The sequence below is a fragment of the Rhamphochromis sp. 'chilingali' genome (genome assembly GCF_963969265.1).
Source record: "Rhamphochromis sp. 'chilingali' genome assembly, chromosome: 20".
NCBI classification, from domain to species: domain Eukaryota; kingdom Metazoa; phylum Chordata; class Actinopteri; order Cichliformes; family Cichlidae; genus Rhamphochromis; species Rhamphochromis sp. 'chilingali'.
In genome coordinates this window covers 24,471,938-24,496,673 of record NC_137947.1, presented here as the reverse complement: position 1 = coordinate 24,496,673, position 24,736 = coordinate 24,471,938, and the positions used below count along the sequence as shown (strand labels likewise).

The 24,736-nt window shown below is 38.4% G+C and overlaps 2 protein-coding genes across 2 annotated transcripts in view; one reads left to right on the top strand and one right to left on the bottom strand.

Moving 5' to 3' along the window:
* mrps5 (mitochondrial ribosomal protein S5) overlaps positions 1-15,609 on the top strand; it is a 31,873-nt gene extending 16,264 nt beyond the window's left edge. Inside the window, exons 7-12 of the mRNA XM_080868195.1 lie at positions 9,313-9,403; positions 10,038-10,084; positions 11,732-11,789; positions 13,632-13,694; positions 13,881-14,017; positions 15,017-15,609. Coding sequence (XP_080724321.1) covers positions 9,313-9,403; positions 10,038-10,084; positions 11,732-11,789; positions 13,632-13,694; positions 13,881-14,017; positions 15,017-15,241 — 621 coding nt within the window. The 3' untranslated portion in view covers positions 15,242-15,609. The remainder of the gene's footprint in view (positions 1-9,312; positions 9,404-10,037; positions 10,085-11,731; positions 11,790-13,631; positions 13,695-13,880; positions 14,018-15,016) is intronic.
* A 2,594-nt stretch (positions 15,610-18,203) lies between these two features.
* On the bottom strand, positions 18,204-24,216 carry LOC308388121 (myelin and lymphocyte protein-like). Its single transcript, XM_080868642.1, has 4 exons — positions 24,041-24,216; positions 20,775-20,942; positions 20,558-20,680; positions 18,204-19,075 (listed from the first exon to the last, which is right to left on the bottom strand). The coding sequence occupies exons 1-4, from the start codon at positions 24,131-24,133 to the stop codon at positions 19,001-19,003; spliced, it is 459 nt and encodes a 152-aa protein (XP_080724768.1). The 5' UTR covers positions 24,134-24,216; the 3' UTR covers positions 18,204-19,000.
* Between the last annotated feature and the right edge of the window lie 520 nt (positions 24,217-24,736).

Below are 24,736 nucleotides of genomic sequence, written 5' to 3'. Positions count from 1 at the left end.
TCATTGTTTTTGTCCTGTCACATAATAAATCCAACAAAAATGTGGTATTAATATAGGGAAACTAGAAAGTTAAATATTAGATAAATATCAGTTAAATATCAAATAATACTACTGTAGAATGTTTACATGTTGTAAAGGATTTTATTTGTGCTTGTTAGTAATATGGAAAGGAGACTAGGCTTTATTGCCTTCACTTTAAGGTCCATATATCTTTTGTGGCTCCATACAGACTTTTAGGCAAAAACTGTTCAAAATACGTCTTTTGGTTGCAAAGCAAAGGTTGCTTTGTCCTATGTTGACTAAAAGTAGTGACAAACCAGTGCTGAATTATCCCCTGACTGTACAGCTGCCCTCAGCTCATAGGCTCTTTTTAGTACACTATTTTGGTCTTCCTGCTGAAAACTGTACTACTATTGTTCAGTCTATCCACCCTGCCTTATTTTAGCCTGCGGCTCTTATGAAAAGCTCTGAAAAAGCCACTTTCATGTTAAGACTGGGCAGTTAATTTAATTTAATTTTTATTAATAAGGCTGGCTTACAAAAATTCCAAAAAATGAAGATAAAATGATCACTGCTGCCCCCCCGCTTCATACTCATCCGCCTCCCCAAGCAGTCAAAAAATAATTTGTGCTCGTATGTGAGGACATGCTATACAGAGAATCGTCAAATGAAAAATGTGCACCAAAATGCATCTAAATCATCTAATCCAGTACAATTACACTAAAAACTACAGCTTCAAAAATTCCCATTAAGTTAAAGCACACGGCTCTGGCACACTCAGTGTGATGAAGAATAGAGCTAGAGATGACGGAGAGCTGAGGTAACTGAAAAAAATGGAGAAGAGTCAGAGCGACGCAGACAAAAGTGATGTTCATGGCCTCTCTCCAAGTACAGCACACACTTGGACAAGACTCAGTGATTTCATTAACGGAGATGGAGTGTTGTCAGTGTCAGAAGAGGGTTTCTTTTTTGCTTTATACTCCCTGAAGTCAACAACCTTGAAAGTTTTGTTGAAAGTAAACTAAGAGTAGGCTGGATGAACTTTGTAGGAACTTTGAATTGGATTAGAGCTGTTTACTACACTGAACTGTCAAGGCATGTATTCATACTAATATCAAAAGTGAAATTCACAATAAAGAAGTCAAAAGCTACTAATGCAGGTTTATTTGTTTCTTAACACTACAACTACCAACGTTCTAAACCCCCAGAATCACTGCAACAGCACCAGTCTTCTAGCTGTAACTATGACTTTACGAAATAAGTACTTCAAACAAGAACTTTTGGGGGTTTTATTAGATTTACAAAGAGTTTGTGTGATTTCATATTATTTCATTACAGATCATAAAGTTGAAATATGTTTAAGAATCCACAAAGGAACAACAAACAACAATAACTAGAGAGTCCATAGAAAGTGAATGATATTTAGCAACTCCAAGGAATTACTGATATAATAACTACTGGTGATGCAAACAGAGAAGGATCCATGATAAAACCTTTAGGCAAATTACCAGTGAGAGTATACTGTTGAAAGTGAAGCAGGTCATTGCCTGTAACTTACTATACACCACACAGTTGGCCACAATAAAATAAGAAATGCATTTAAATAAATTAATTGCTGTAAAAGTCGATCAGTGAGTGTTTATTATGTTATCCGAGAGCCTTGTTCAATCTACAACACCACCCATCCTAGTGTGCAGCCTTCCTCAGCATTGACGTTCAACTCCAAAACCAATCCAATTTGGCTGCTCTGCACCACATTTCACTCTTTATTTGCTCAGATTAGTTCTCCACTCTCTGCGCTGTGCTCTGTTTGGCTTCTCTACATAGCCAGCAACCTGCTTGCTTCTTTATATGTTTCCAGTCACACACTCCCTCACCTACCCGACCCATTCATCTTTCTACCCATTTTCTTCCACTTATCCAATTAAGAATTGTGGTTGACTGTCCCTGCTACCATAGGGTGGGTGGAGGTGGGGTACACCCTGGACAGAGTGCCAGCCTGTCACAGGGTCAACACAGATAGACAGACAACCATTCATGCTCAATTTCACACCTACAGCCAGTTTAGAATCACCAGTAACCAAACCCCACTAGGTGTAAGTCTTTGGACTGTGGGAAGAAGCCAGAATACCCAGAGAGATTCAGTCAGTCGTGCAATAATTCTTCATTTTTTATTTTAACTGCACTCCACTATATATTTTCTATTAGTCACATCCAGAGTCATAATTAGCCAAAGCATTGGTGACATCTAGCTACCTCTAGGTTATTATATAGCAGCCTTCATGTACGAATCTCTGTAAACAATACATGTTGCTAGCCAACTGAGCATGCCACATTGTTGAGCGCAGCATTTCCCATTGATTTCTGTTGGGGTTAATATAACTCTGTTGGCAGTTCCTTTTTATCCCATGTGCTCCAAGATTAACTACATTATAAATAAACTCATTTTTAGAAAAAGTGGTGAAATGTTAGATGATGGAGTTTCATATAAATTGAGTGATTTTTAAAATGTAAATTAGTCAAAATGAACCTTTTGGCAGTTCTAGTATTTATTAGATTTGTGCTGGTGAAAGTTCAGCACTGTTATTTTCATTTACAGTTTAATATTTTCACAGAAATGACAATAAAGAAGATGAGATAATTTTGCATTTCTTCGGGTATTATTACATTTGAAAGTAAAAGCTTGCAGTCATACATCACCGAGTTATTTTAAAAGTTAATTTAGAGGAGTTAGATTCTTTTAATTGGGAACACGGTGTTCACTGAAGTTGACCCAGCAACACATAGTTTATTAAACCTCATCCAAAAGTTGGATGTTGAAGAATCCTTGGGGAACACATTTTTTATCAAATCTAATTTAAAATATTGCCTTCAGTTACTGGATCAATTAATATATCTCCAAGTGCATTTTAATCTCATGATGGTGGCTTGTATCTGAATCAACCATGATGCCAAGTTGTAGAGTAATACATAGTACAAATGAAAATGTTCTACATTAAGGAAATGAATAGGAAAGCAAATTTTTCACTCGCCCTATATGATCAATTTAATTTCCAAAAAATACTTTTACAGTTGAATGTAATTTAGTCCTATTTTCGTCCCTTCAGTCTCACAAGCACAAACATGCATGTCTGAGTCATTTGCATGACTAACGCACAGTTCCCTACACTGTTATAAATGTTGTTTTCTTGCTAAGTCTTTAGACAGCAGTTTGTCATCTCATTTGAACACACATTAGTCCAGAAAGGGATTTTAACTCTTTCCTTTTCTCCTTCTCAGTCACAAATATCTGAAAGATTTTTTTTTTTTAAATTAAACTTAGTGGAGAGGGGCCAAAGAAGAACTTGACACTTGTGCTATAATATTCAAATAGCCATCTACCATAGTGTATGACTGCACTCTCTTTTCACGATTAGTTATTTCATTATGTAAAAGAGCTGATTACCTTTCGCACCACTGTTAGAAAAAAACAGGCCTGTGAATCTAGCGTTTTGCTTCAGATATGGCCATCTGGCTCTCAACACATCACATGTCACAATTACACAAAGAAATCTAGCAGAGTTTAAATTATGCACCAGTATGACTAATTATGGCAATTGTAGCTATGCCTGAGCAAATAAAAGCTGTTAACTATTCACTTGTTGATATCTTTACTCAAGATACTCGAGAAAAAAAAATGGTGTTTCTATGCAAGAGCAAGTCAGAGAAGGCATTTGTAGTCATGCAGTACCTTCTGGTTTCATGTGGTTAAAACTCGTCCCTTGTACTGCAGCATATAGACTGATGGAGACAGGAAAACGTGCAGCAACAGATTGAGAAAATAAGAGATTAAACAGAAGTGAGAGCGAGTTAGAAGCATCCTCCCACTGCCATGCTGTTGCTCATCCGGCAGAGAAAAACTCAGCCCATCTGCTCTGCTGTGAACACTCCTCAAAACTACTGCATCTTCACCTCAAATGACAAATGTAAAGCCCAGAACTCAACATCACTGGAGGCTTTTAGACACACTTCTAATTGAAACTGGCTGCGAACAGCCATAAGTCATGCTGAAACTTGAGAGTTAATAACTTGTTGGATTTTGATTTACAGAAACGCTTCATGTGCCATCTGGTCCGCACCTGGCATAAAGAGCAAGTTTCGTTACACACTTAAACTTGACAGTAAGGGAGGATATGTTGCTGCCTCCCTTTAAGACCTGCTGCCACATTGTGCAGAAAAAATGTCCATGCATTTATTACGGCATGTACTTTTTGGAGCATTATGTGTGTGCACCTTTGGTTTGTAAAGGCTAGTGCAGGGCAAAAAATATGTGAGGCATGTGGAGGTGTCGTTAAGTCACTGTTTTTGTGCATCCATGTGTTTGCATGTGTCCTTGGGGTTGTCTTTTCATTGTTTTGGTGTTTGCTTCTGCTCTGACCCCAATCCTTGTTCTGTGGCCCTGCAGTCATATTATAAACCCTTTACTGAAGTGTATGTTACGTAACGAGCGACGCTCAAGGCACATCTTGACTTTGAAGTTCCCTCTGCTGGAATTCAGCACTATTTTATCACTTGCGCTCTCTGACAGGGATAAAAGCCTCAAGGTGAACTGTTTTTTGGAGGTGGTGTGGGGTTAGTCCAATGAAAGGGCGCTAGTGCAAGATCTATTCGCAGCTCATAGGAACAACATAAGGAAATGCATACAAGCAGGCAGGAAGTACTATTCATATTTCCAGGGATCAATGTCCTTCATTTCTGTGATGTTTTACCTCCCTTTCACAGTCACAGCTGAAGGTGTTTTGAATGCATTCTGTCAGAAACAAGTTGGTGCTATGTAGTGGCTCCTATAGACTTCCATTTCAAAGCGTTAGCTTGACTCATAAATACATTTTTCCCACCAGTCATGATATGCCCTTTAGCTAAATTCACTCTTTCAGTTTGCTGGTGTAGAGAGAGATGGAGAGACTCAGAGAAAGAGAGGTGGAGCATGAGGGGAGGCAGAGAGAAGCCCCTTGATGAGGCAGGCCAGGCAGGTCCTTCACTTGGGATTGAGTTGCATTCACTCGTATTGTAACAACTGTTTTTTTTTGTTGCCACTTATCACTGGAGTATGGAATACATTTACATACTCAGACAATTTCACACTCGATTGGCTTGTTTTTTATTCAGTTTTTAGCTCATAATTATTATGGCTTGTTTTCATTTTGCGTTTTTTTTTTCACTTTGTGTTTCTTTATGTTGTCTGTGGTTATCTTTATGTGAAATTCTAATACATAATATGTATTATCATGTATATATGTAGTATCATACCTTGATCTTTACCTAGCACAATGATAATCATGTACAGCCAAGTCTATAAGTATTTATACAGGGTACATAGTCCACCTTTTTGAGAGGCATGAAAGTCAGTGAAGAGTTGACCAGTATTTTGACCACATGAGGTTGGTTCCCTCATAATCTGGCAGATGAAAGAGCTGGAGTTGATTCCATGTGTTGAACTTAGGTAGTTATTCAGTTATTCAGATCAGCAACACCAAAACACCTTACAAGTGCTATAAAACTAAAAGTGCATGATGACATGAATCATTTCCCAGAGTTGTTTAAAGTCAATAACAAGAAGATTCAATTTGCCAGAAAACAGCTGAAAGAACTTGTAGTTCTTGGTGAACAAAGTCTTGTGACATATGAAGACATATGAAAACAAGATTAATTTGCACTAGAATGATGGGCTTATGAGCTGAAGAATACCACATCATTGTCAAATGTGGTGTAGGCAGTGTTGTTGCATAGGCATGCATGGCTGCAAGTGGAACCTGGGCATTCATGTGTATTGATGATAGCATAAGCATAATAATGACCCAAAGTACACAGCAAAAGCAACCCAAAAGCTCAAGGCAAAGAAATGAGATATTCCTCAATGACTTTCAAGCATGCATTAAATGAAGGCAGCTGTAGTAGGAGACTTTGCAGGGAGGAAACGCAGCATTTAGTGATGTCCATGGATTCTAGACTTCAGGCAATCATTGGCTCCAAAGGATTTTTTTCCAATTACATTTGCAAGTTTAATTTTGTGTCTCTGAAACTGCAGTAATAACAGTTAAACCACCTGAATTAAGCTTAAAATGCACTTCAGTCACGCCCAAATTCTTATGCTAACTCTGAGCCCTAACTCTGAGCCACAAGGTTTGAAGTTCTGGTTCTGGCTCCAACCTGAAAAGAAAACTTTACTATACTACACTCAGGCTGTGGTGGGAAATACTGTAAATGCATCAGTGCTTAATTGTTGGCTCTTTTATTGAACATTTTTCTTGTCTGTTTAAAATCAGCTGAATGAATTTTGTCCATTCACGTTCTTAGTTTTACATTTTTTGTACTATTATTGTTCCCCTCTCATTCACACTCGCACAAAATGAGCAAAGGAAGCTTTAATATTTGATTTTCTGCCTTTACTAGAGAATAAATAAATATTTGATGGGTGTTTTATTGCTGAATGTACAATCGCTTCTTCACTTATCTTTCCACCTCAGTAATATTTCTGTATTTGTGTGTATCGTTGAGGGAATACTTTTAAAGCAATATCCAACTGTGGAGTTGAAGAAATAACCACAGTGTTTCCACATCAATAAGACAGATACTAACACAAGTGCAACATGAACACCACAAACCACTGCCATACATAAGCAGCAAAGTAACACAAAGTGCCGCCAATGCTTAAACCAGTATTGAACTGTCAAAATACTGTACATAGATACACAGATTTTTCATATAGACCTTGTGTGTAAGCAGTTGTGTGACCTGTGTGTGTCTGTATGAGAATTGTCTTATAGTCAATATTTAAACCCCTCCAACTCAATACCTGTTATTGGAAATCACATCATAGCTATTATATGCTTAAAGCCACAGGAGTCATTGTTTTTTCATATGAACAGTGAATTATTGAGTGATTTCAATATGAAAGTGGATTTGGCAGTAGTGCCAAATTGCAGCTCTTCAGTATGTTAGCATCTTTTTTTGCTGCAGCAGACCCTTTTTTCAGTCATAAAGCTTTCCATAAGCGTTTGATGGACATATTCAGAGACAAGCTGGTGAACACAGTACAGCATTTAGCTAGTAATAAGTCAGATATTTTCCTCCTTTTGAATCCAAAAATGGCTTAAATGAGAGTTCCAGGAACCAGGTCTTAAACTAGACTCTAAAGTACCTGTTGTTCTATTTTTGCAGCTTGTTGTGGAGTTCAGTGGTAAAATGAGCTTTTAATTTAGAGTAATCCTAAATGAACATTTTATTAATGAAACATACTGTGAAAGGTGCTATGACAAAAAATATTTTCTAATTAGACCAAAAATATTTTCTAATTAGCACTATAATTATCTTAATTAAATTTGCTTAATGAACTAGTCGGGATCGCTGGTTATTCTGTATCACTTTTCACTGTGCCTCTTGGTTTTGAGCTGAATTTATTCCGTGTGCATTTATTGTAGTTCTTCTTGAGGCTTCTTTGAGTGTTGGTACTTTGCACATCTCTTATTAAGACAAAGATGCAGACACATCCGTTTTCAGATGTCACACACACAAATGGATGTTTCATTTCCACACATTCAGGCATTTCATCAGGATTTTTTGAGTCAGATTTTAGAACATTCACAACAAATAGATCTTTCACCATCTAATCATCATTTTTTCTTGTTCTTTGATTTTTAAATGGTCACTTAGTCTTGAGGAAGAATCGGTTAAACTTTGGTGGTCAAAGGTCAAGTTCAGTGTGATCTTACAGAGCATGTTTTTGACTATAATGCGAATACATTCACTTATTACAAGATTTCACACCAATGTCTAATAATATCAAGTAATGAAGTGATGACATTTTGTATGAAAAAGGTCAACTTCACTGTGTCGTCATAATGTTCCGCAAGAGCTCTCGTCAGGCCATAATTCAGCATCATAACTGACACAGAATAGGAGGCTGTGACGTGATCGCACATTTGATGAGATATTGAATTGGTGACACTAATCCTCGGTCCCCACATATTAGATTCTTTGAATTTGAGAGTTGTCACTACATTTATATCTAGTCTAAACTGCAGCCTTACACGCTGGATCTGATTCTAGTTTCATTTGTTGTTGTTCTCTTTCTGTCCCTTGCCTTCTACCCCTCATCCGTCACCTCTTTTCCTCCCGCTCTTCTTTCAAACCTCTGTAGTGGATCTATGCTGCCCCCTGGTGTTTCAAAATCATATTGCCTAGAGTTGATCAGCCTGTGTGGATAGGATATGTGTGTGCTTCTGAGATAGATAGATGACTGCCGCTTTTTTTACATAACAGATCAATGAAAGTCACTTAAATCTGGGAAGGCATGCGGGTCTGGATTGACCACAAATGCACAACTAATAGCTTTGTTGTGGTGCTATAGCTGCAGATGTTTTACTCCACGCATTTGTTTTTGTCGGTTCATTAACTTGTCTGTTATTGACTTGAGCATAAAAGCCAAAATGCATAAAATCAAATGATACTACGCCGAAGTTATACAACAAATGCTTGTTTTCATTCATCTTTTGAGCTTTGGAAGTTAATCTGTGCCATAAAAACAGATGACAGTAGTTGGCTGATTTGTTGTCCTGATATTTGATCTCAGTATATAAATTAATCTCAGTATGTAATTGCAAGAGTTTATAATGAGCAATAACAGTTGTAACATATCATTATGTCATTATTATCTGCTGCTGCTTATCCAGAATGTGGCTGCAGCTGCAGCACACTAAGCAAAATAGCCAGCTGGACTGATCCTTGGCCACTTGCACCAGGCTAGAACGGATATACAGTCCCTCCAGTATAAAAAGCCTCTCTAGGGAGGTTAGATGCGCAAATGTATTCAGCTGACTTCTTTTAATGCAAAGGAGCAGCATTACTGCTCTCACTCATCACTCCATAGCCCATGTGAGGAAAACTAATTATGACTTTCTGTGATCTCATTCCTTTTTCACTGCCCAGACCTCACAGGTAACGATGGGATGGTAGATGGGCTCATAAATTATGAGATTTGCTTTGCCTCTCAGCTCCCTCTGTCCCACCTAAGGTACTAGAACTGCTTCACTTGAGGTAGAAATTCTCTTCCAGACTGCAGGGTTGTTTGCCAGCAGAGGACTTCAGTTATAGAGTTGCTTATCCTCATTCCAGCTGTTTCATAATGGGCTCACAGCCAGCAGAACCACACTGACTGCAGCACGTCTGCAGAAAAATCTCACATTTTTATTTATGTTTATATTTGCAGTGTGTATGATATAATAGCTACACTAGAGCTCAAGATAGTGTTTGTTTATGATTGTTGTTTTGTAGGTGAAGAGTGTGTTCAACATGACAGCCAAAGAAGGCAGAAAGAGGTCCATCAGCTGCTTGGTCGCAGTGGGAAATGGCAACGGAGCCGCAGGTTTGAATCTCTAAAAAATAAATAAATGAATGAATAAACTCTGGAAGCAACTTATGATGATAAATCCAGTCTATTAAACGTTTTGTCCCTGATAATCACGTTTATTGAAAATGCAAGGTATTATAGTGTGAGGAAGAGAGATAAGAAACATAATTTAACATGTTTTGAATTCTGTAGACATGACACAGAGCCAAAATTGATTTTGACAGTTATTTTAACTGAGCTTTTCTAAAATGCCTCAGCCTCTGCCGATATGGGGAAGTGCAGGAAATGGGTTTGACACTTTTCATCCTCAAGCAGCAGCAAAAAAAAAGGGAAAACTGCTGACGAAACTCTGCATACTTTCCTGAAGCTCGCCTACACTTAACCTCTTATTATAGAGTGTGTCACTGCTGCTTTTCGAAAACTTCATCATGTTATTGCTCATTAGCATAAAGACTCAGTCATTAGTTTAATAACACGGGAAAAGCATCACAAGCTGTGATTTCTTCAAGAGAATCTTGTTTAATTTTTAATGAATCATACTATGATGAATTTTACATTTTCTGTTACACTGAGCTTCACAAGCATCAGTGACTACTCAACACTCTGCACTCAGAGGTGTTTTAAGACCAATGTTCTTTCCTCCTTCCAGGCTTTGCTTTGGGGAAAGCAGCAGACAGGAACACGGCTCTGAGGAAGGTAAGACCACAAACCATATATCAGTGTAGCTTCAGATGCCGTTTATAGGTTTGGGACAGCTTAAGGTCACATATCCTGCAAGTGTTTTGTTAAATAACTGTCGACTGAGGTTTTCGACTGGTCTTGGCTAAAAAATATCTCCTAAACGAAAGATTTTGGAGATGTTATCGCGTCATCTGCTGGACGTCTATCATAGACTTTGTACCAGAAGGTTTTGAAAAGGATAAGCGACACATGAAAAGATTCAAATTTATGATTGACCTCGCATTCTGAAGCCGCTGAATAAGCATATACAAGTGACATCAGGGGGTGATGATTGTGTCAGTCCAGACAAGTGGCAAACACTCAGTGTGACAGAATCCACATCAGCATATGCAGAAATCTGATGTTATCATTTTAAAGTGAGCATCCAGTCTGTGTGTGTGAAGAGGACCTGTGCACGTAGCTATGTGATATCCCCGTGCTGGTGTCATTCCTGCATCATCATAATGATGTTGGTCCAGCATCAACACTGGAGCTGACCAATAGTGTTGTAATATTCTAGTTTTATAAAGTGGAGGAAAATGGGGAAAAAATGTCTTTATTCAATTATTCAGTTATTTTCTTCATGAATGTCTGCAAGATAACAAATATATTATCAAGTTAGGCTGGTGATAGCTTTTTGTTGTAGCATTAGCTAACTTGGCCAAACTTAACTGAAGGCTCAGGCAACATGATAGGTACACTGCAAGGTTGATACTGGAACCAAGATTGTTATGATGATGTAGAAACAAGACCAACACAGGGATATCAGATCTGATTACAACCATATAGTAAACTAGTCTCAATAAAATGTTGTTATATTTAAAAAAAACAAAAATAAACAACAAAACAAAAATGTGCATTTCCTTTCTTTATTGATATGATCATAGTTCTCACGTTGTAACAGACTGCCTGACCAGACCACTACGCTTCCCAGGAATAATATCTATAATAATAATGGATTGCATTTATATAGCGCTTTTCGAGACCCTCAAAGCGCTTTACAATTCCACTATTCATTCACTCTCACACACTAGTGGAGGCAGCTACAGTTGTAGCCACAGCTGCCCTGTGGCAGACTGGCAGAGGCGAGGCTGCCATCGGCCCCTCTGGCCATCACCAGTAGGTGAAGTGTCTTGCCCAAGGACACAACGACCGAGACTGTCCGAGCTGGGGCTCGGACCGGCAACCTTCCGATTACATGACGAACTGCCAACTCTTGAGCCACGATCACCCTATCTATCTATCTAATCATCTACCATGCAAGTTTTTAACTTTTGACTAGGGAAATAACATTATATTTCAATATTGTTATATTTCAACAGTGTTTTCTGGGTAAGTGCTGTTGAAACCTGCAACATAAACAGGTTTTCAAATCAAATCAAGCTTGTTTAAATAGCACATTTAAACTCACTTTATTATGGTTATACATTAGATGATTAGGTGAGCTAAATGGCATCTAAAGAGACAAGACTCAAGACTTCCTTTGATGCGTTTCATTATGTTTATAATAAGGACTTTACTACACGGCCTTTTTCTACTAATAGTATTAATATATTTTCCTATATTAATGTAACTGCTGGATTTCAATCTGTGTGTCTTTTGTCATGTAACTCTTATTTGCAGGCCAAGAACAGAGCCATCCACTACTTGTACTATATAGAACGATACAATGACCACACCAGTAAGTGACTTTGAATCTTCGTTTGTCCTTTTGTTCTTCCTCTCTTCCTCCATAAAACTGCGGTCTGTTTATTCACATTTTAAATTTCCATCTGTTATTATATGCTTATGTTAACTTAGTATTACATGCCTGCCAGCCTTTGTCTCTGTAAACAGAATCTGATGAACACGATACAGAACAATCAAAATTTCATGCTTCATTCTACTTTGAAAAGGCTATCTGATTATAGCCTTAGTTGGGGGAGATTGCTGCATAAATTAATTTGCATGTTAACGAGGAAACTCATTTCCTGAAAATTGCTTTTACTTCTTAATGCCACGTATGCAGTATGCAAAGACAAGCATGATGGTGTGAAGAAGTTTAATTTAGTGTAAGTTCTTATGTAAGTATTAGAGGAGCATGGGTGAAGGGTTTAACTGAAGAAGACATGAGTACCAGGAAATTTAGAATTACATCTCCCTCTTCTCCCACTCTTCTCTGCATCACTTTCATTCAACGCCTTTATCTCCATGTACTCCTCTGATTCAACACTGTACCCTCCCATTACCTGCTGGTACTCATACAAAGGATATGATCTATAATATTCATTTGTAAAGAAAGGTTTGGGAGTTAAAATGCACTGCTTCTCCGTTCTAATTGTAAGACTTAATTTGGCTTCTTTGGCCTTCTTTGGAGAGCAGAGCCTGAGAGATTAATGAGCATGAGTCATCGGCCTCCACTGGCCCACCGGAGGAGAAAGTTAGCTTCCAGCTCTGGTCTAAAACCAGAAGAACTGCATGTGTGTCAGTGTCTTTGTGTGTGTGTGTATATCGTTGGTTCTGTATTTCAACCAGCTTGAATTGGAAACTGAGAAAATGTTTTTAGGCTCATGGAAAGATGATGCTGCCACATGCCAGCTCTCCCTATGTGTCCATCTGCAACCTGACAGTGTGACTCATTTGTTTACTTTCTTGTTTTGAATGTTATAATTGTATCAAAGCTCCAATTATGCCTGGATAAATTTAACTTTCTGTCGCCTTTGTTGCTCCATCGCTCAAGTTTTATTTGCTGCAAGGTTTTAGCCAATCTGTTTGTCTGATACTCAGTGAGCTGCACTGATTTTACAGTGGCTACTGTTTGAATTTGAATTACTTTAAAGCCAGTAGCGAGTTTGGTTGTGTTTGATTTAGGTACATTTTCACCTTTGTTGTAAGAGACCAAAACATCCTGGGATGATATTACAGTCAATTCCCACACTCATTTTAACTGGTTTGAACTAGGGTAGACTTTTATTTCAGTGTTTCAGTTACTTAAGTATAGAAAAGTGTTTCCGATGTGGGAGTTAGCAAGATTTCTTTCTGCTCTGACTTTGTCACTTTGACAGAAAACAGCGGGACCTCTTTCAGCTGCTACAAATTAGCTCTCTCTACATGTGATCTGATTATTCTCCTCATCTACAATGTCCTGTGAAGTGTGTAAAAGCGCTTTAGCGCAAGAACAAGATTTTAACCTGAAGCTATAATATCGGCTTCATTCAGCAGCACACAGTTCCCTCTCAAGGACTGTGTGTCACTGAATAACTAATTAGCCACAGCTGCTGCAGTGAGCAGGCAATACTGGCATGTGGAAGGACATCTGGTGGGCAGGTAGAGAAACAGGAGACCTGAGGGAGAGCAGGGGAAAAGATGCATAACAAAACACAGATGCTTTCATTCAGAAATGGCACAAAGCTTGTAAAAAAAAAAAAATTCAATTTTCTGGTATCATTTTGGTCTGATTATTATGTCTCAGTACAGCAGCTTGTTTTCTCTCTGCTCTGCAGCCAGTTAGTATAATTAAGCTGTTGTTCTTCTCTTCCAATAGTTTACCATGACATTGATTCCAAGTTTAAGAGGACGACGCTCTGCATGAAAAAACAAAGCAAAGGTATATTTCCGTTTCCAAAATGTCCTCTTTTATTGCACGATTTTCTAAAGTCTAAAAGAAAAAACTTTACATTTTCCACCAGCCTTAGTTGCAAGTACAGTTGACCTTTCAGCAGAAAGATACCTGTTTGCACATTCAGCAGCAGTTAAGATATCCGTGGTGTCCTGAAAATGTCTGTGTCTGCAGGTTACGGTCTGCACTGCCACAGGGCGGTCATCACTCTTTGCAAGCTGATCGGTATAAAAGACATGTATTGCAAAGTAGAGGGATCAGTCAATCTCCTGAACATCACCCGGGCTCTCTTCACCGGATTAGCCAGTCAGGTAAGAAATGTTTGGGGGCGTTTTCACAAATTGGTTTTATGGTTTTGGAAAAGCATACAGGTTTTAGCAGGAACATAAACTTTCATGAAAGCATAAGAGCTCAGATTCTTATTAGCTTTCTTAATTTTATAAAGATCATTTTTGCCATTTGTTACTCCACTGTAACAATAAAGAGAAAGAGAGAGCAAACATGGGGAAAGAGAGCAGTGGATGCAGCAGGCTTGCAGTAAAGGTCTCTGATGGAACTGGACACTCACTGCTGATGTCATTTGCACCATATCAGGTGGCCTTCTGAATGCTGAAAACACAATAGTGACATATTATCACCTTGTAAGTACAGCTAACCTCCCAGCAAATGGATGCCTGTTTAGACAGGGGTTGTATTTGTGTCCACCTGAGTAATGTTACTGCAACATTACCTCCACCTGTAGCTTTTTCTCAGTTTATCCCTGAGGGGAAATATCTGGCTTCTTAATAATTCTGGCCAACTAATCTTATTTTACTTTCAGTTATAATTTGGGGCTTCAGTGGTGATGAAAACAAGACATTTGAGATGAAGCAGTTATTGCATTTATTTTTCCAATAGTTTTCTTGTTATGTTTTCTGTTATAAATCCAGCACATTTTCTAAATGGCTGTTTCACCCGAGCTCTCTCAGTGCAGCTGTAGGTATCATTATTTTGCTCTTCACAGTCTGAACCTAACTTCTCTTTCTTTTGCTATCTCCACTTCACTGGTCTTCGGTCAAAATATATTTAGATTTCAAGCAACTTTTTAACTATAAAAATGTGATGCTTTAAAACTTTATGAAAATAATGTTTAAAAAATTGTCTAAATATTGCTGAAAATACTCATTTGGATTTTATTTCCCAAGTCACTAACTTTGTAGTTCCAAAAACTAAAAGTTTATGGAAAAAGTTTATATTATAGAAGCTGCTAAGTTCATAGCCCCAGTAGCAGTTTCCATATAAAAATGTCTACCTCTTCTGTTTCTCCGTAGGAAACCCACCAGACTCTGGCTGACAAGAAGCAGCTCCATGTTGTAGAGTTTCAGTCGCAGCGTGGCCTTCTGCCCATGGTGGTGGCGAGTCCCAAAGACGGCGCACGACCCAACCCAGAGTCAGAGGATGAGATTCCCAACACCCGGCTGCACTGGGATGACGTACGAGCTGCACAGGGGTTGAAACGCTCGATCTGGGCAGGTGTCAAACGCACCATCTGGTAATGCGTGGGAAGGCTGATGCTTGGATAAGACCAAAGGAGACTTGAGTGGACTGAAGGAAACCAATAGTGTCAAATGGATTATCTGACTTGTTTTTTTTCTAGTAACAGTATGTGTGGAACTTGTTTGCTAGAATTTTGGTTTTTGTTAACGTCTCAAAATGTGATGGACTCTGTTTGTAAGAGTCCTCAACTGAGGACTAAAGTTCAGTGCTTTTCAGTATAACACCAACTTCATTGTCCATATCAAACCTATGATACTGATGCAGTCAATGTTACAGCAGAAGAAATATTTTACATTCTGACTCTTGAGAATTAATTTTGAACTGTTGCAAAACGTGCTAATAATAAATTTTAAATCTATTAAAGTCATTGGGGGTTTTGTCCTTTTTGCTTTGGATATATTTAGTAATGCATGAAATTCCTGATTAGCTGAGGCTGATGGATACCTCTTATGTTTTACTGCAACTATGGAGCAAAGAAATTGAAAAGTGTTGAACAAAGGTTATATTTTTGTCACTTTTGATGTCCGTTGGGCAACAGTGCACAGTAATATATATTAATGATAAAAAATAATGATAACCGCATGTTCACCACGAAACCTACAATCTAAGTGCCACCTTGTAGTCATAGTAGCAACTTGTCATGTATAACAAAGCCACTCCCTAAAGCATACCTGTCTTTCTTTTTCTTTAAATGGAGTCAATGATTTGCAAAGTTAAAATGGTCATATTCTTAGAACTACAGATATAGGTAGTGATAACCAGGTGATATAAACTGAGCTGCAAAGTTTAAACTAGGGTTAGATTGAACAAAGTAATTCCAGAAATCCTGACTCATTTTGCAAACAGAGGAGTCGCCTACTGCTGGCTGCCATTGTCTCGGTAGTCAGATTTTTACACAGTTGATTCCTAAATGCAAGTTTAATCTTTTATAAAGCTGAACATTTCACTAGCTAGGACAACATCCTCGGTAACAATGGGGAATGAGGAAGTGTGAACTGGTGCTGCGGTTTGGGGAAGGCCTCGAAGGAGACTGGTGACGGCTCCCGGGCCCAACAGATCCCCATGTACTAACGAGAAATGAATGAAGGAAAGTAAGAGAGGGGAAAATGGGGGGGGGGGAACAGCAGGTATTTGAAAAGGGGGTGTCAAGGAGGAGTGGTCCCACTCCTGAAATTCAGATGACATTTCCACTAAAAAGGTCTGTGCCTCAGCAATTCAAAGACCATGAAGTCAAGATGCTCCAGGTGAGGCTTGAACTCACAACCTCGGCATTGCTCTACAAAGTACTGTCTTATAAGTACCGCGCGCTGACCGATTGCGCCACTGGAGCTTGTGTGCTTGAGGCATTAGTCAAGTCTAGATTCTGACGTCTTCTTACAACTCAAGTCACTGCTGGCTTCACTTTTTTGACCCAAAACCTCAGACGTTACTGAATGTAGCTTCCAGGTTGATAAAGCCAATACATAAGCAGCGACCTTTTTTACATCAGTTTTAGGGGTTATTTTGTTTTGTTTGGGGGGGTGAGGGGGTGGGGGAGGTATGCAACCAAGATGACGACAGTTCAAAGCGAAGCTCTCATCGAGTCTTTCTTTAACACTAGTGATGCCTGTTCTTATCGATACCTGGACCTAAAAAGAGCTCAGATTTCTATCAGAGGAACTACCAAAGAACACATTTGCTCCAGGTGAGGCTTGAACTCACAACCTCGGCATCGCTCTACAGTGCACTGTCTTATAAGTACCGCGCGCTGACCGATTGCGCCACTGGAGCTTGTGTGCTTGGTGTGCTAGTTATGTCAAGACATTCTTACCAGAGGATTCAACACTGGCTATTAGAGACAGTTGCCAACAACAACAACAAAAATGCCCATGCATGCGCCCATCTTTGTAAGATCAGGTGTTTTTGTTTAGTTTTTTTTTTTTTTTTCTTGCAACCAAGATGACAACAGCAAAAACCACAGGGTCCATCTTTTACACTGATAATGTCACTGGCTTCACTTTTTAAACCCTAAACCAAAAAATAAAAAATAAATAAACATTGGAAAAGTCAATGCAATTTGCCCTCCCTTGTCATATAAGTTTTTTTACAACCAAGATTGCAAAAAATGAAAGCAGTGCCGTCTCAGTATTCCTTCTTTAACAGTGGTGATGCCTAAGTGCAAGTGGAATCTTTTATATAACTCAGCCTTGACAGGTCTCTGCCCTGGTGTTTCAAGATGAACTGAGGACATCTGCTCCAGATGAGGCTTAAACTCACAACCTCAACATTGATCTGCAGTGTACTGTCTTAGAAATACAACACATTGCCTGATTCCAACACCGGGGGTGGGGGTGCACACATCCAGAGGGTTTATACTGGTAATGTAGAAAAGGTCGTTCTTATCCAATACCTGGACCGAAAACAGTCTCAGAGAAAGCAACCCTCATGAGAGCAGGTGGGGTGCCGCAGTTGAGGTTTGAATTCTCATCCTCGGCCTTGCTCTACAATCTACTGTCTTATAAGTACTGCGTGCTGACTAATTGCACCATTGGCGCTTGTGTGCAACTCATGCTCATCAAGTCAAGACATCCTTACCTCCGGAGTCAATGACGATACTTTCATGATGCCTAAATGCAAATTTAAACTTTTATATAACTCTGTTGTTGTTTTATGTGAAGACAAGTAGTCATTTGATATTTCATTTCTTTTGACCCCCCATGACTAGAGTATTTTAAACACCGTGAAATCTCTTATTCTTCTTTTAATTTTAATGTGCATGGTTTTGCAATAAAAGGAAAGCTGGTATTCAAAACATCAAATTATGTTTGATGTTGGTACTGAACATCAGCTCTGAAGAAGAATAAGGATAACAGCAGTTAAACCAAACTCCAATGAGTGCAAATGCCTCTCACAAGTAACTCAAAGATTCTTTTGATGTTTTATAGAGAAAATGGAGCACATAATGAAAGAATACAGACGAGTGTAGTTCATTTTCCTTATTTTAATAATCTTCAGAATACAAAACTATAAAAATTTAATCCAGCAACATTAACTCTGTTCCTCTTATTTTGTCTTTTACTCTTTGCTTTTTAATTTTTTTAATGACATGCATGTATTTGATTTCTTTAATAAGTCCAGTTATATTATTAATATTTCAACACAGATAATACAAAGGGAGAAACATAAAATATAAGTATGCATTTAATGTATTTAATGCTACTAGCTTTGTATGTTTGTGATGAATTTTATTCTACAATAACAGTATTGACACCATATTCTCTAAACTGTTGAAAAAAATGACCCATTCTTTTTGTGAAGATGTAATCACTGGCTCGACAACATTATTCTGAGGTTTGAGGTTAAAAGAATATGACTTTTGTCTAGTTGATCATTTACTCTTTGAATTTTATAGTTTATAGAATATAAGTTTTGATTTGTTTACGTCTTTTCTCTGCTTTAAAATCTATAGTTCTCCTTTACAAAGTCGTAACCAATTTCACAATATACTCTGTTATGCCAAAAAAAGGATGGGATGCAGTTTTTCACTGTGACCTCAGGTATGTGCTGTGTGAGTTTTTGTATGTTAGAGTATTTGGTATTTTGATAATGTTGCAAAGCAAGAAAGTCATGCTCTCACATACAGTGAAGACCAATTCTGACCAATCTAATGTGACTTAAATGCATTATCCAACAGACAAAGACACACATAGACAGTCAGGGACATAGATGTGCACAGCAGATGGAGTGTATTACTTTCTTGCAGGTCTGCTATTCACTCTTCAGAAATATTTCCATCGGATGGCTGAGAGAATGGCATGGATGAAGTACAGGAGTGTGGCCACGAAGGCGAACACCTGAAACACAAACAAACACAACCAAAGAACATACTTAAAGCCAAGTCCATCCTTTGCATTATTATTCCGGTTTCAGTTTTCTTTTTAATCCAATTCTGGGAAATCCATATTTGGTTTATTGCCAAGAATTACATGGAATTCTAGGTATAAACGCCAGTTAGCTTAGCTTAGCATAATAAGTGAAAGGAAATTCACATGAGGTTTCCACCTCTTTAAGCTAATAATCAATGTGTGTTCATAAGTACCCTTGGCTCCACCCAACCAACTAGGTCACTGATTAATGTTGTTCTGCATGTCCTGTTTGAATTGAGCAGACTCACTGGTTTTGGGTCAGGTTGAATTTAAAAAAACATGTTGAAAATCTACTTCTACCTGCTGCAGTTTGGTTCTTTAGATGATATACTGTTTATAGCAAGGCCTCGAGGGCCAGTGTCCTGCAGGTTTTAGATGTGTCCTTGATCCAACACAGCTGATTCAAATGGCTAAATGACCTCCTCAACATGTCTTGAAGTTCTTCAGAGCCCTGGTAATGAACTAATGTGTGTTGACCCAGGGTGATATCTAAAACCTGCAGCACACCCGCCCTCGAGGCCTGGAGTTGCCCACCCCTGGTTTATAGTTTATTGTGAAATCTCTGATCACTTTATCTCAACATTAACATACTGTCCAAAAAAATTAAAGGAACACTTTTAAAACAAATCAGATTTCAATGGAAAAAAAACCATTCTGGATATCTGTTTTGATATGACCTAGGTTATGTGTTAGAAATGAAAGGATGCCACATCATTTTCAACCTAAAGATGGCTGAATTCAAAAATAATGCAGCAGCCTGGTCCATTTTTCTGAAATTTCTTTGCAGCAACTCAAAATGGAACTCAGTATTTTGTGTGGGCCCTACGTGCAGACGCATGTGCTCAAGATCAGCCTTTTTTCATCTGTGACAAGCACAGTGCACCAGTGGACCAGTGGCGGACCTGCCAATTCTGATATTCTATGGCAATTGCCACTCGGGCTGCACAGTGCTAGGCAGTGATCGCAGAGCCAACTAGAGGACACTCAGATCTGAGGCAGCTGTTGTAAAGTCTGTTTCTGATTATTTGGTACAAGATATGCACACCAGTGACATGCTGGAGGTTGTTTTTTAGGGCTCTGGTAGTGCTCGTTCCTCCTTGCACAAAGGAGCACAAATGCCAGTCCTGGTGATGGTTTGGGGGCCTTCTACGGCCCTGTCCAGCTCTTCCAGGATAATTGTCTGTCTCCTGGAATTTCCTCCATGCTCTTTGAGTGTCTCCCAGACTTTGCTGGAAAACAGTAAACCTCTGACTATCGCATGTATTGATGTGCCATGCTGGAGGAATTGTATAGGTATATTTCATGAGTATTCAAAAGAAGTCAAAATAGTTTTAAATAAGTGGATTAATAAAATATATTAAATAAAAATAAATTTGAACAAATATTTTGGACCGCTCTTATTGTACTTACCACAGCAGAAATGTAAGTCCGGTAGATTTTAAGGCCACCGTCTTTCTTCTCGAGGGTAACGATAGCCAAATCCACCCCTGCACTTAAAAAAAAGAGCGCTGCCAGGCCATGGTAAGCAAAATCCTTCAGAAACAGAGACAAACATTTTTACAACAAGGTCATAACCCATAAATTTTTCTAAATTTTATTCCCTGTCTGACTCTTGCGTCTCTCTTACAGCAGCAGCCCAGTGAGAACTGTTTTTATGACCTCCGGCAGCGAAGATGATCATCCAGAGGAAGGTCATGACGAAGCAGAAAACAGAGACGAACATCACCCACCCCAGAGGGTTCGGTGGGGCCACGTGTGTCGATGCAACAAGAATCCAAACCAAACCACCAAATACCTGCAGAGATGAAGAAGAGAGAGCGTGAATGGAGATGGCACATTGAATTATAACATTTATGAGAACTAATGGGAATCCATCATATTCTTTTTCTGGTGAAGAGTTGGACATATTCAGTGAATAAGAATCTACAGCCAGCACATTTAACCTTAGTTTACCTAAGCTTAGCTCAGCTGGGCTTAGGTAAGCAAGAAGACTAGAAACAGTAGCAATGGTAGCAAAATGTGAGCTTTCTAAAAAAGATAAAATATGTAACAAAAAAACACCAAAACAACAACACTAACATAACATTAACTTGAATTGAATTAAAAACAACTAAGTTTGCACATTTATTAAACATTACATGGTAAATTATAAGGAGGCTCTGTAAAAGCCATTTCAATTTTATTTTAAACTAAAAATAACCATAAATATGATCTAAGTGCATAATGCAAAACACACGACATGCTTAAAATAAGTTACTCTTGCATAAAAAGCAACCAGTAATTAAAGACTTTAAAACAGGTAGTCGTGTGGGATTTAAAATATAACATTGTTACTCTAAAAGAGCTTTATCCTGTGCTTACTGTGCAATATGGATTGTTCCTTTAAGCCAAACTTGCCATAGAAAGAGAAATTACATCCATCATTTAAGGATTTCTGTAAATTATCTGAGTATGAAGAAGGGCCACAGTGCTCAATAGCTTCAGTGATGTCATTTATTAACTCACAATGTTGGCATTGCTCTGCAGTGTACTGGCTTATAAGTACCACACACTGACCGATTTTGACACTGGAGCTTGACTGATGTGGAATTTATAATCAAGCTAACTCATAACTTGCAGTTATTTCAGATTGCAATCTGAAATCTTAAATGAACATTCCACGTGTTCATTAAAACAAAAAAAACAAAAGCCACAACTGGGACATCGCAGAACAATGATGTCCACAACTGAAATCCAGGGGAAATCTAAAATTGAAATCTAAAACAGACTTAGCCAGCAGATGGTGGAAGCTTTCTGATATTACAACATCATAAATAAAGCAATCACAAAATTAGCTTCAACTTTAGTGTACTTTAGAGCATTGCTAAGGTTAGGAGTTCACGCCTTACTGGGAAAATGTTTGTTCCTCTATTCAGACAAAACACCTCAAAAGAAAAGTTTTTTCATACAAGGGTCAATGTTTCAATTTTGGGCTCATCTAAGACTAGTGGAAAAAAATATCTGAAATACACACTTAAGGGTTTATTTTACCACACTTAATAAACATTGATGGTAATGTTGATTTTCAACAGCCCATTCAAACACTAATCTCCGTCTCTACTGTTTCTATACATTGCGTTCACCTTATCAGTCAAGCTTGCCATCATTAGCTAAGCATAACGTTCAAATATGATTGTTTTTATTTACCTTTAGTCTAAACTTAATTAAAGTTCCTTCATAAGTCAAGAGCTGTCTTTTAAATTCTAATATCATAACCAGGAAATAAGAACAGGCAACAGTGCATGAATATAAATATCAAAAATATTTATCTGACTCATCGAATATAAAACACAAGGACATTTCACTGACAGCTTAAAATGGGAGGCAAATGGGGAGTGTAGTCTCTCTGTTCATTGTGCCAGTAGGTCACAGTAAACAGAGGTATCCATAAATGTATGGACATGGTTAGCAACAAAATTCAGGTAGGATGTGGTATTTTAACAATTCTGAATTGGTACTACATGTGCTAAGAAACTATCATCCAGACTTTTACACCAACAGGAACCTAAACTGTTAAAACAATGCAGAATGTAGCCATGTTTAGGCCAGATTCAAAGCTTACAGTAAATTCAAGGCTCCTCGGGACACACAGCACTTTTGCCGTCTTCTATTGTCCAAATTTGGTGATCCTAGCCTGGGTTCCCACCAAGTATGGTACTCTGCTGCTTGTCACCCATACTTTACTTCGAGGATAGGCATTTAGAGATGGCTGGAAAAAAAACGGCTATTTGACTTACTGTTGCTTCAGCATGAAAGAGTTCTCTGGCATTTATGTTTTTCTGGCCATTCTCTATAAACCCTAGACATTGTTTTGTGGGAAAATAGCAGCAGATTAGCAATTTATGAAATACCCATAGGAGCCCATCTGGTACCAACAATCATACCGCACTCAAAGTCACTTAAATCACCTGTCCCCATATTGACACTCAATTCAAATTTCAGTGGGTCATCTTGACCATATCTATGTGCTTAAATCCATTATATTCCGGCCACACAATTGGCTAATTAGTTCATTAATTGTTAAATGAACTGTACACTTTGGAACAGGTAAAATAACTTGTTTATACAGCAAGTGTTTCCAGTTCAGTTTAGTCATTGGTGAACTGAAACAGTTCATAAAGGGCTTCAGTCTTCAAGATATGAAAATGTTCATGTTTTTAACTCATACAATATAACAGCATGACTGGCTGAGCGGAGCCAAAATAAACAAACTAAAACTTTAGCGAGGGTATTGGTTGTGAGAATGAAAGATCTTTATCCGTGCAGTTTTGTTTTTTAGTTGTTATACGAGTGTCCTTTGTAATCAGTCAGGGTGAAGAAGAGTAGGCTGCATTCTTTCTTATTAACAAAGACACAATATAAGTGAAATGTGAGATGTGAAGAGAGATGATGCTCCTCCCACATGAAGAATTATCTCCACTGACTCTCTATCTCCAAATTGTGCATTTTTATCCTAAAACAGTGTGGCTACTATATGGAGATATAGGCCCACTGAGATATAGGACCACTAAATTATCAGAAATACCAGCAGGTAATTTATTTTGGTGAAAAGAAGTTTGAGTTTTGTTCATCCTTAAACTCACACCCAATACATAGCACTGTTACCAATTGTCGTTTATCCTGTAAAAATAGTTTAGGCATCAATTTTAGGCATCATATGAAGTATTTATATGAGCCGAAGGCTTATTTAACTCATATATATATATGAACTTGTTGCCATGGCACACCTTAATGAAATATTTGTCGTATTTAAAATACTTTAAAATGAGAACTATAAAATTGTAACTGCATCCTGAAGAGAATACTTAATGACCTGAAGATCATAGTCATTGTTGTCTGTCATTGCCCACTTACCAGTTCAGGTATGTAAAATATATCCGGTGCAGTGGTGCATATTCCCAGTCCACTGGGCAGGCTCCCCATGGGCTGAGCAGTTGTTGCAGCCATCTCTGCCTCTTCCTTCTCCCAGTGCTGATTTAACAGTGAGCACCTTGCTCTTTCCTCTGGACTAACGGTGCGGCAGCAGGTGTAAATGACCCTTTTAAGAAAGTCAGGTGAGCAGTCAAACCCGTTCTGCTATTGTGGGGGAGAGATCCCTTCCCACAACAGCAAACCAGACACACCCTTCACCTTACAGCACTGAACGCTGCCTGGAATTTAATGTGAACTGGTGACTTGTGACGGGGCTTTCAAAAAACTTGATGAGAGATCTTGTGGCCGCAGGCTAAGTTGAGTCTACTGATTTAATATCTTTGCTGTTGCTATTGAGTAAAGACACACTTCACTGACTTTTCAGTTCCCACTAACCTATAAACCCTTTCTTTGTGTTAGAAAAATGCCTCAAGCCTCTATTTGTATTGCACACAGAGACTTTAACAGGTTTCTTTTCAAAATATAGATTCTAATGATTGTGGGTTAAGACAGTCTACTTTGATCTCACAGACACAAGGCTTCGTTTTGAGCTGCACTAATCAATAATTAATTTCAACAATGGATCAAATGAGCATGTCCAGTGTGAGGGCTGACAGGCCTCGCATCTCCCTTTAGCAT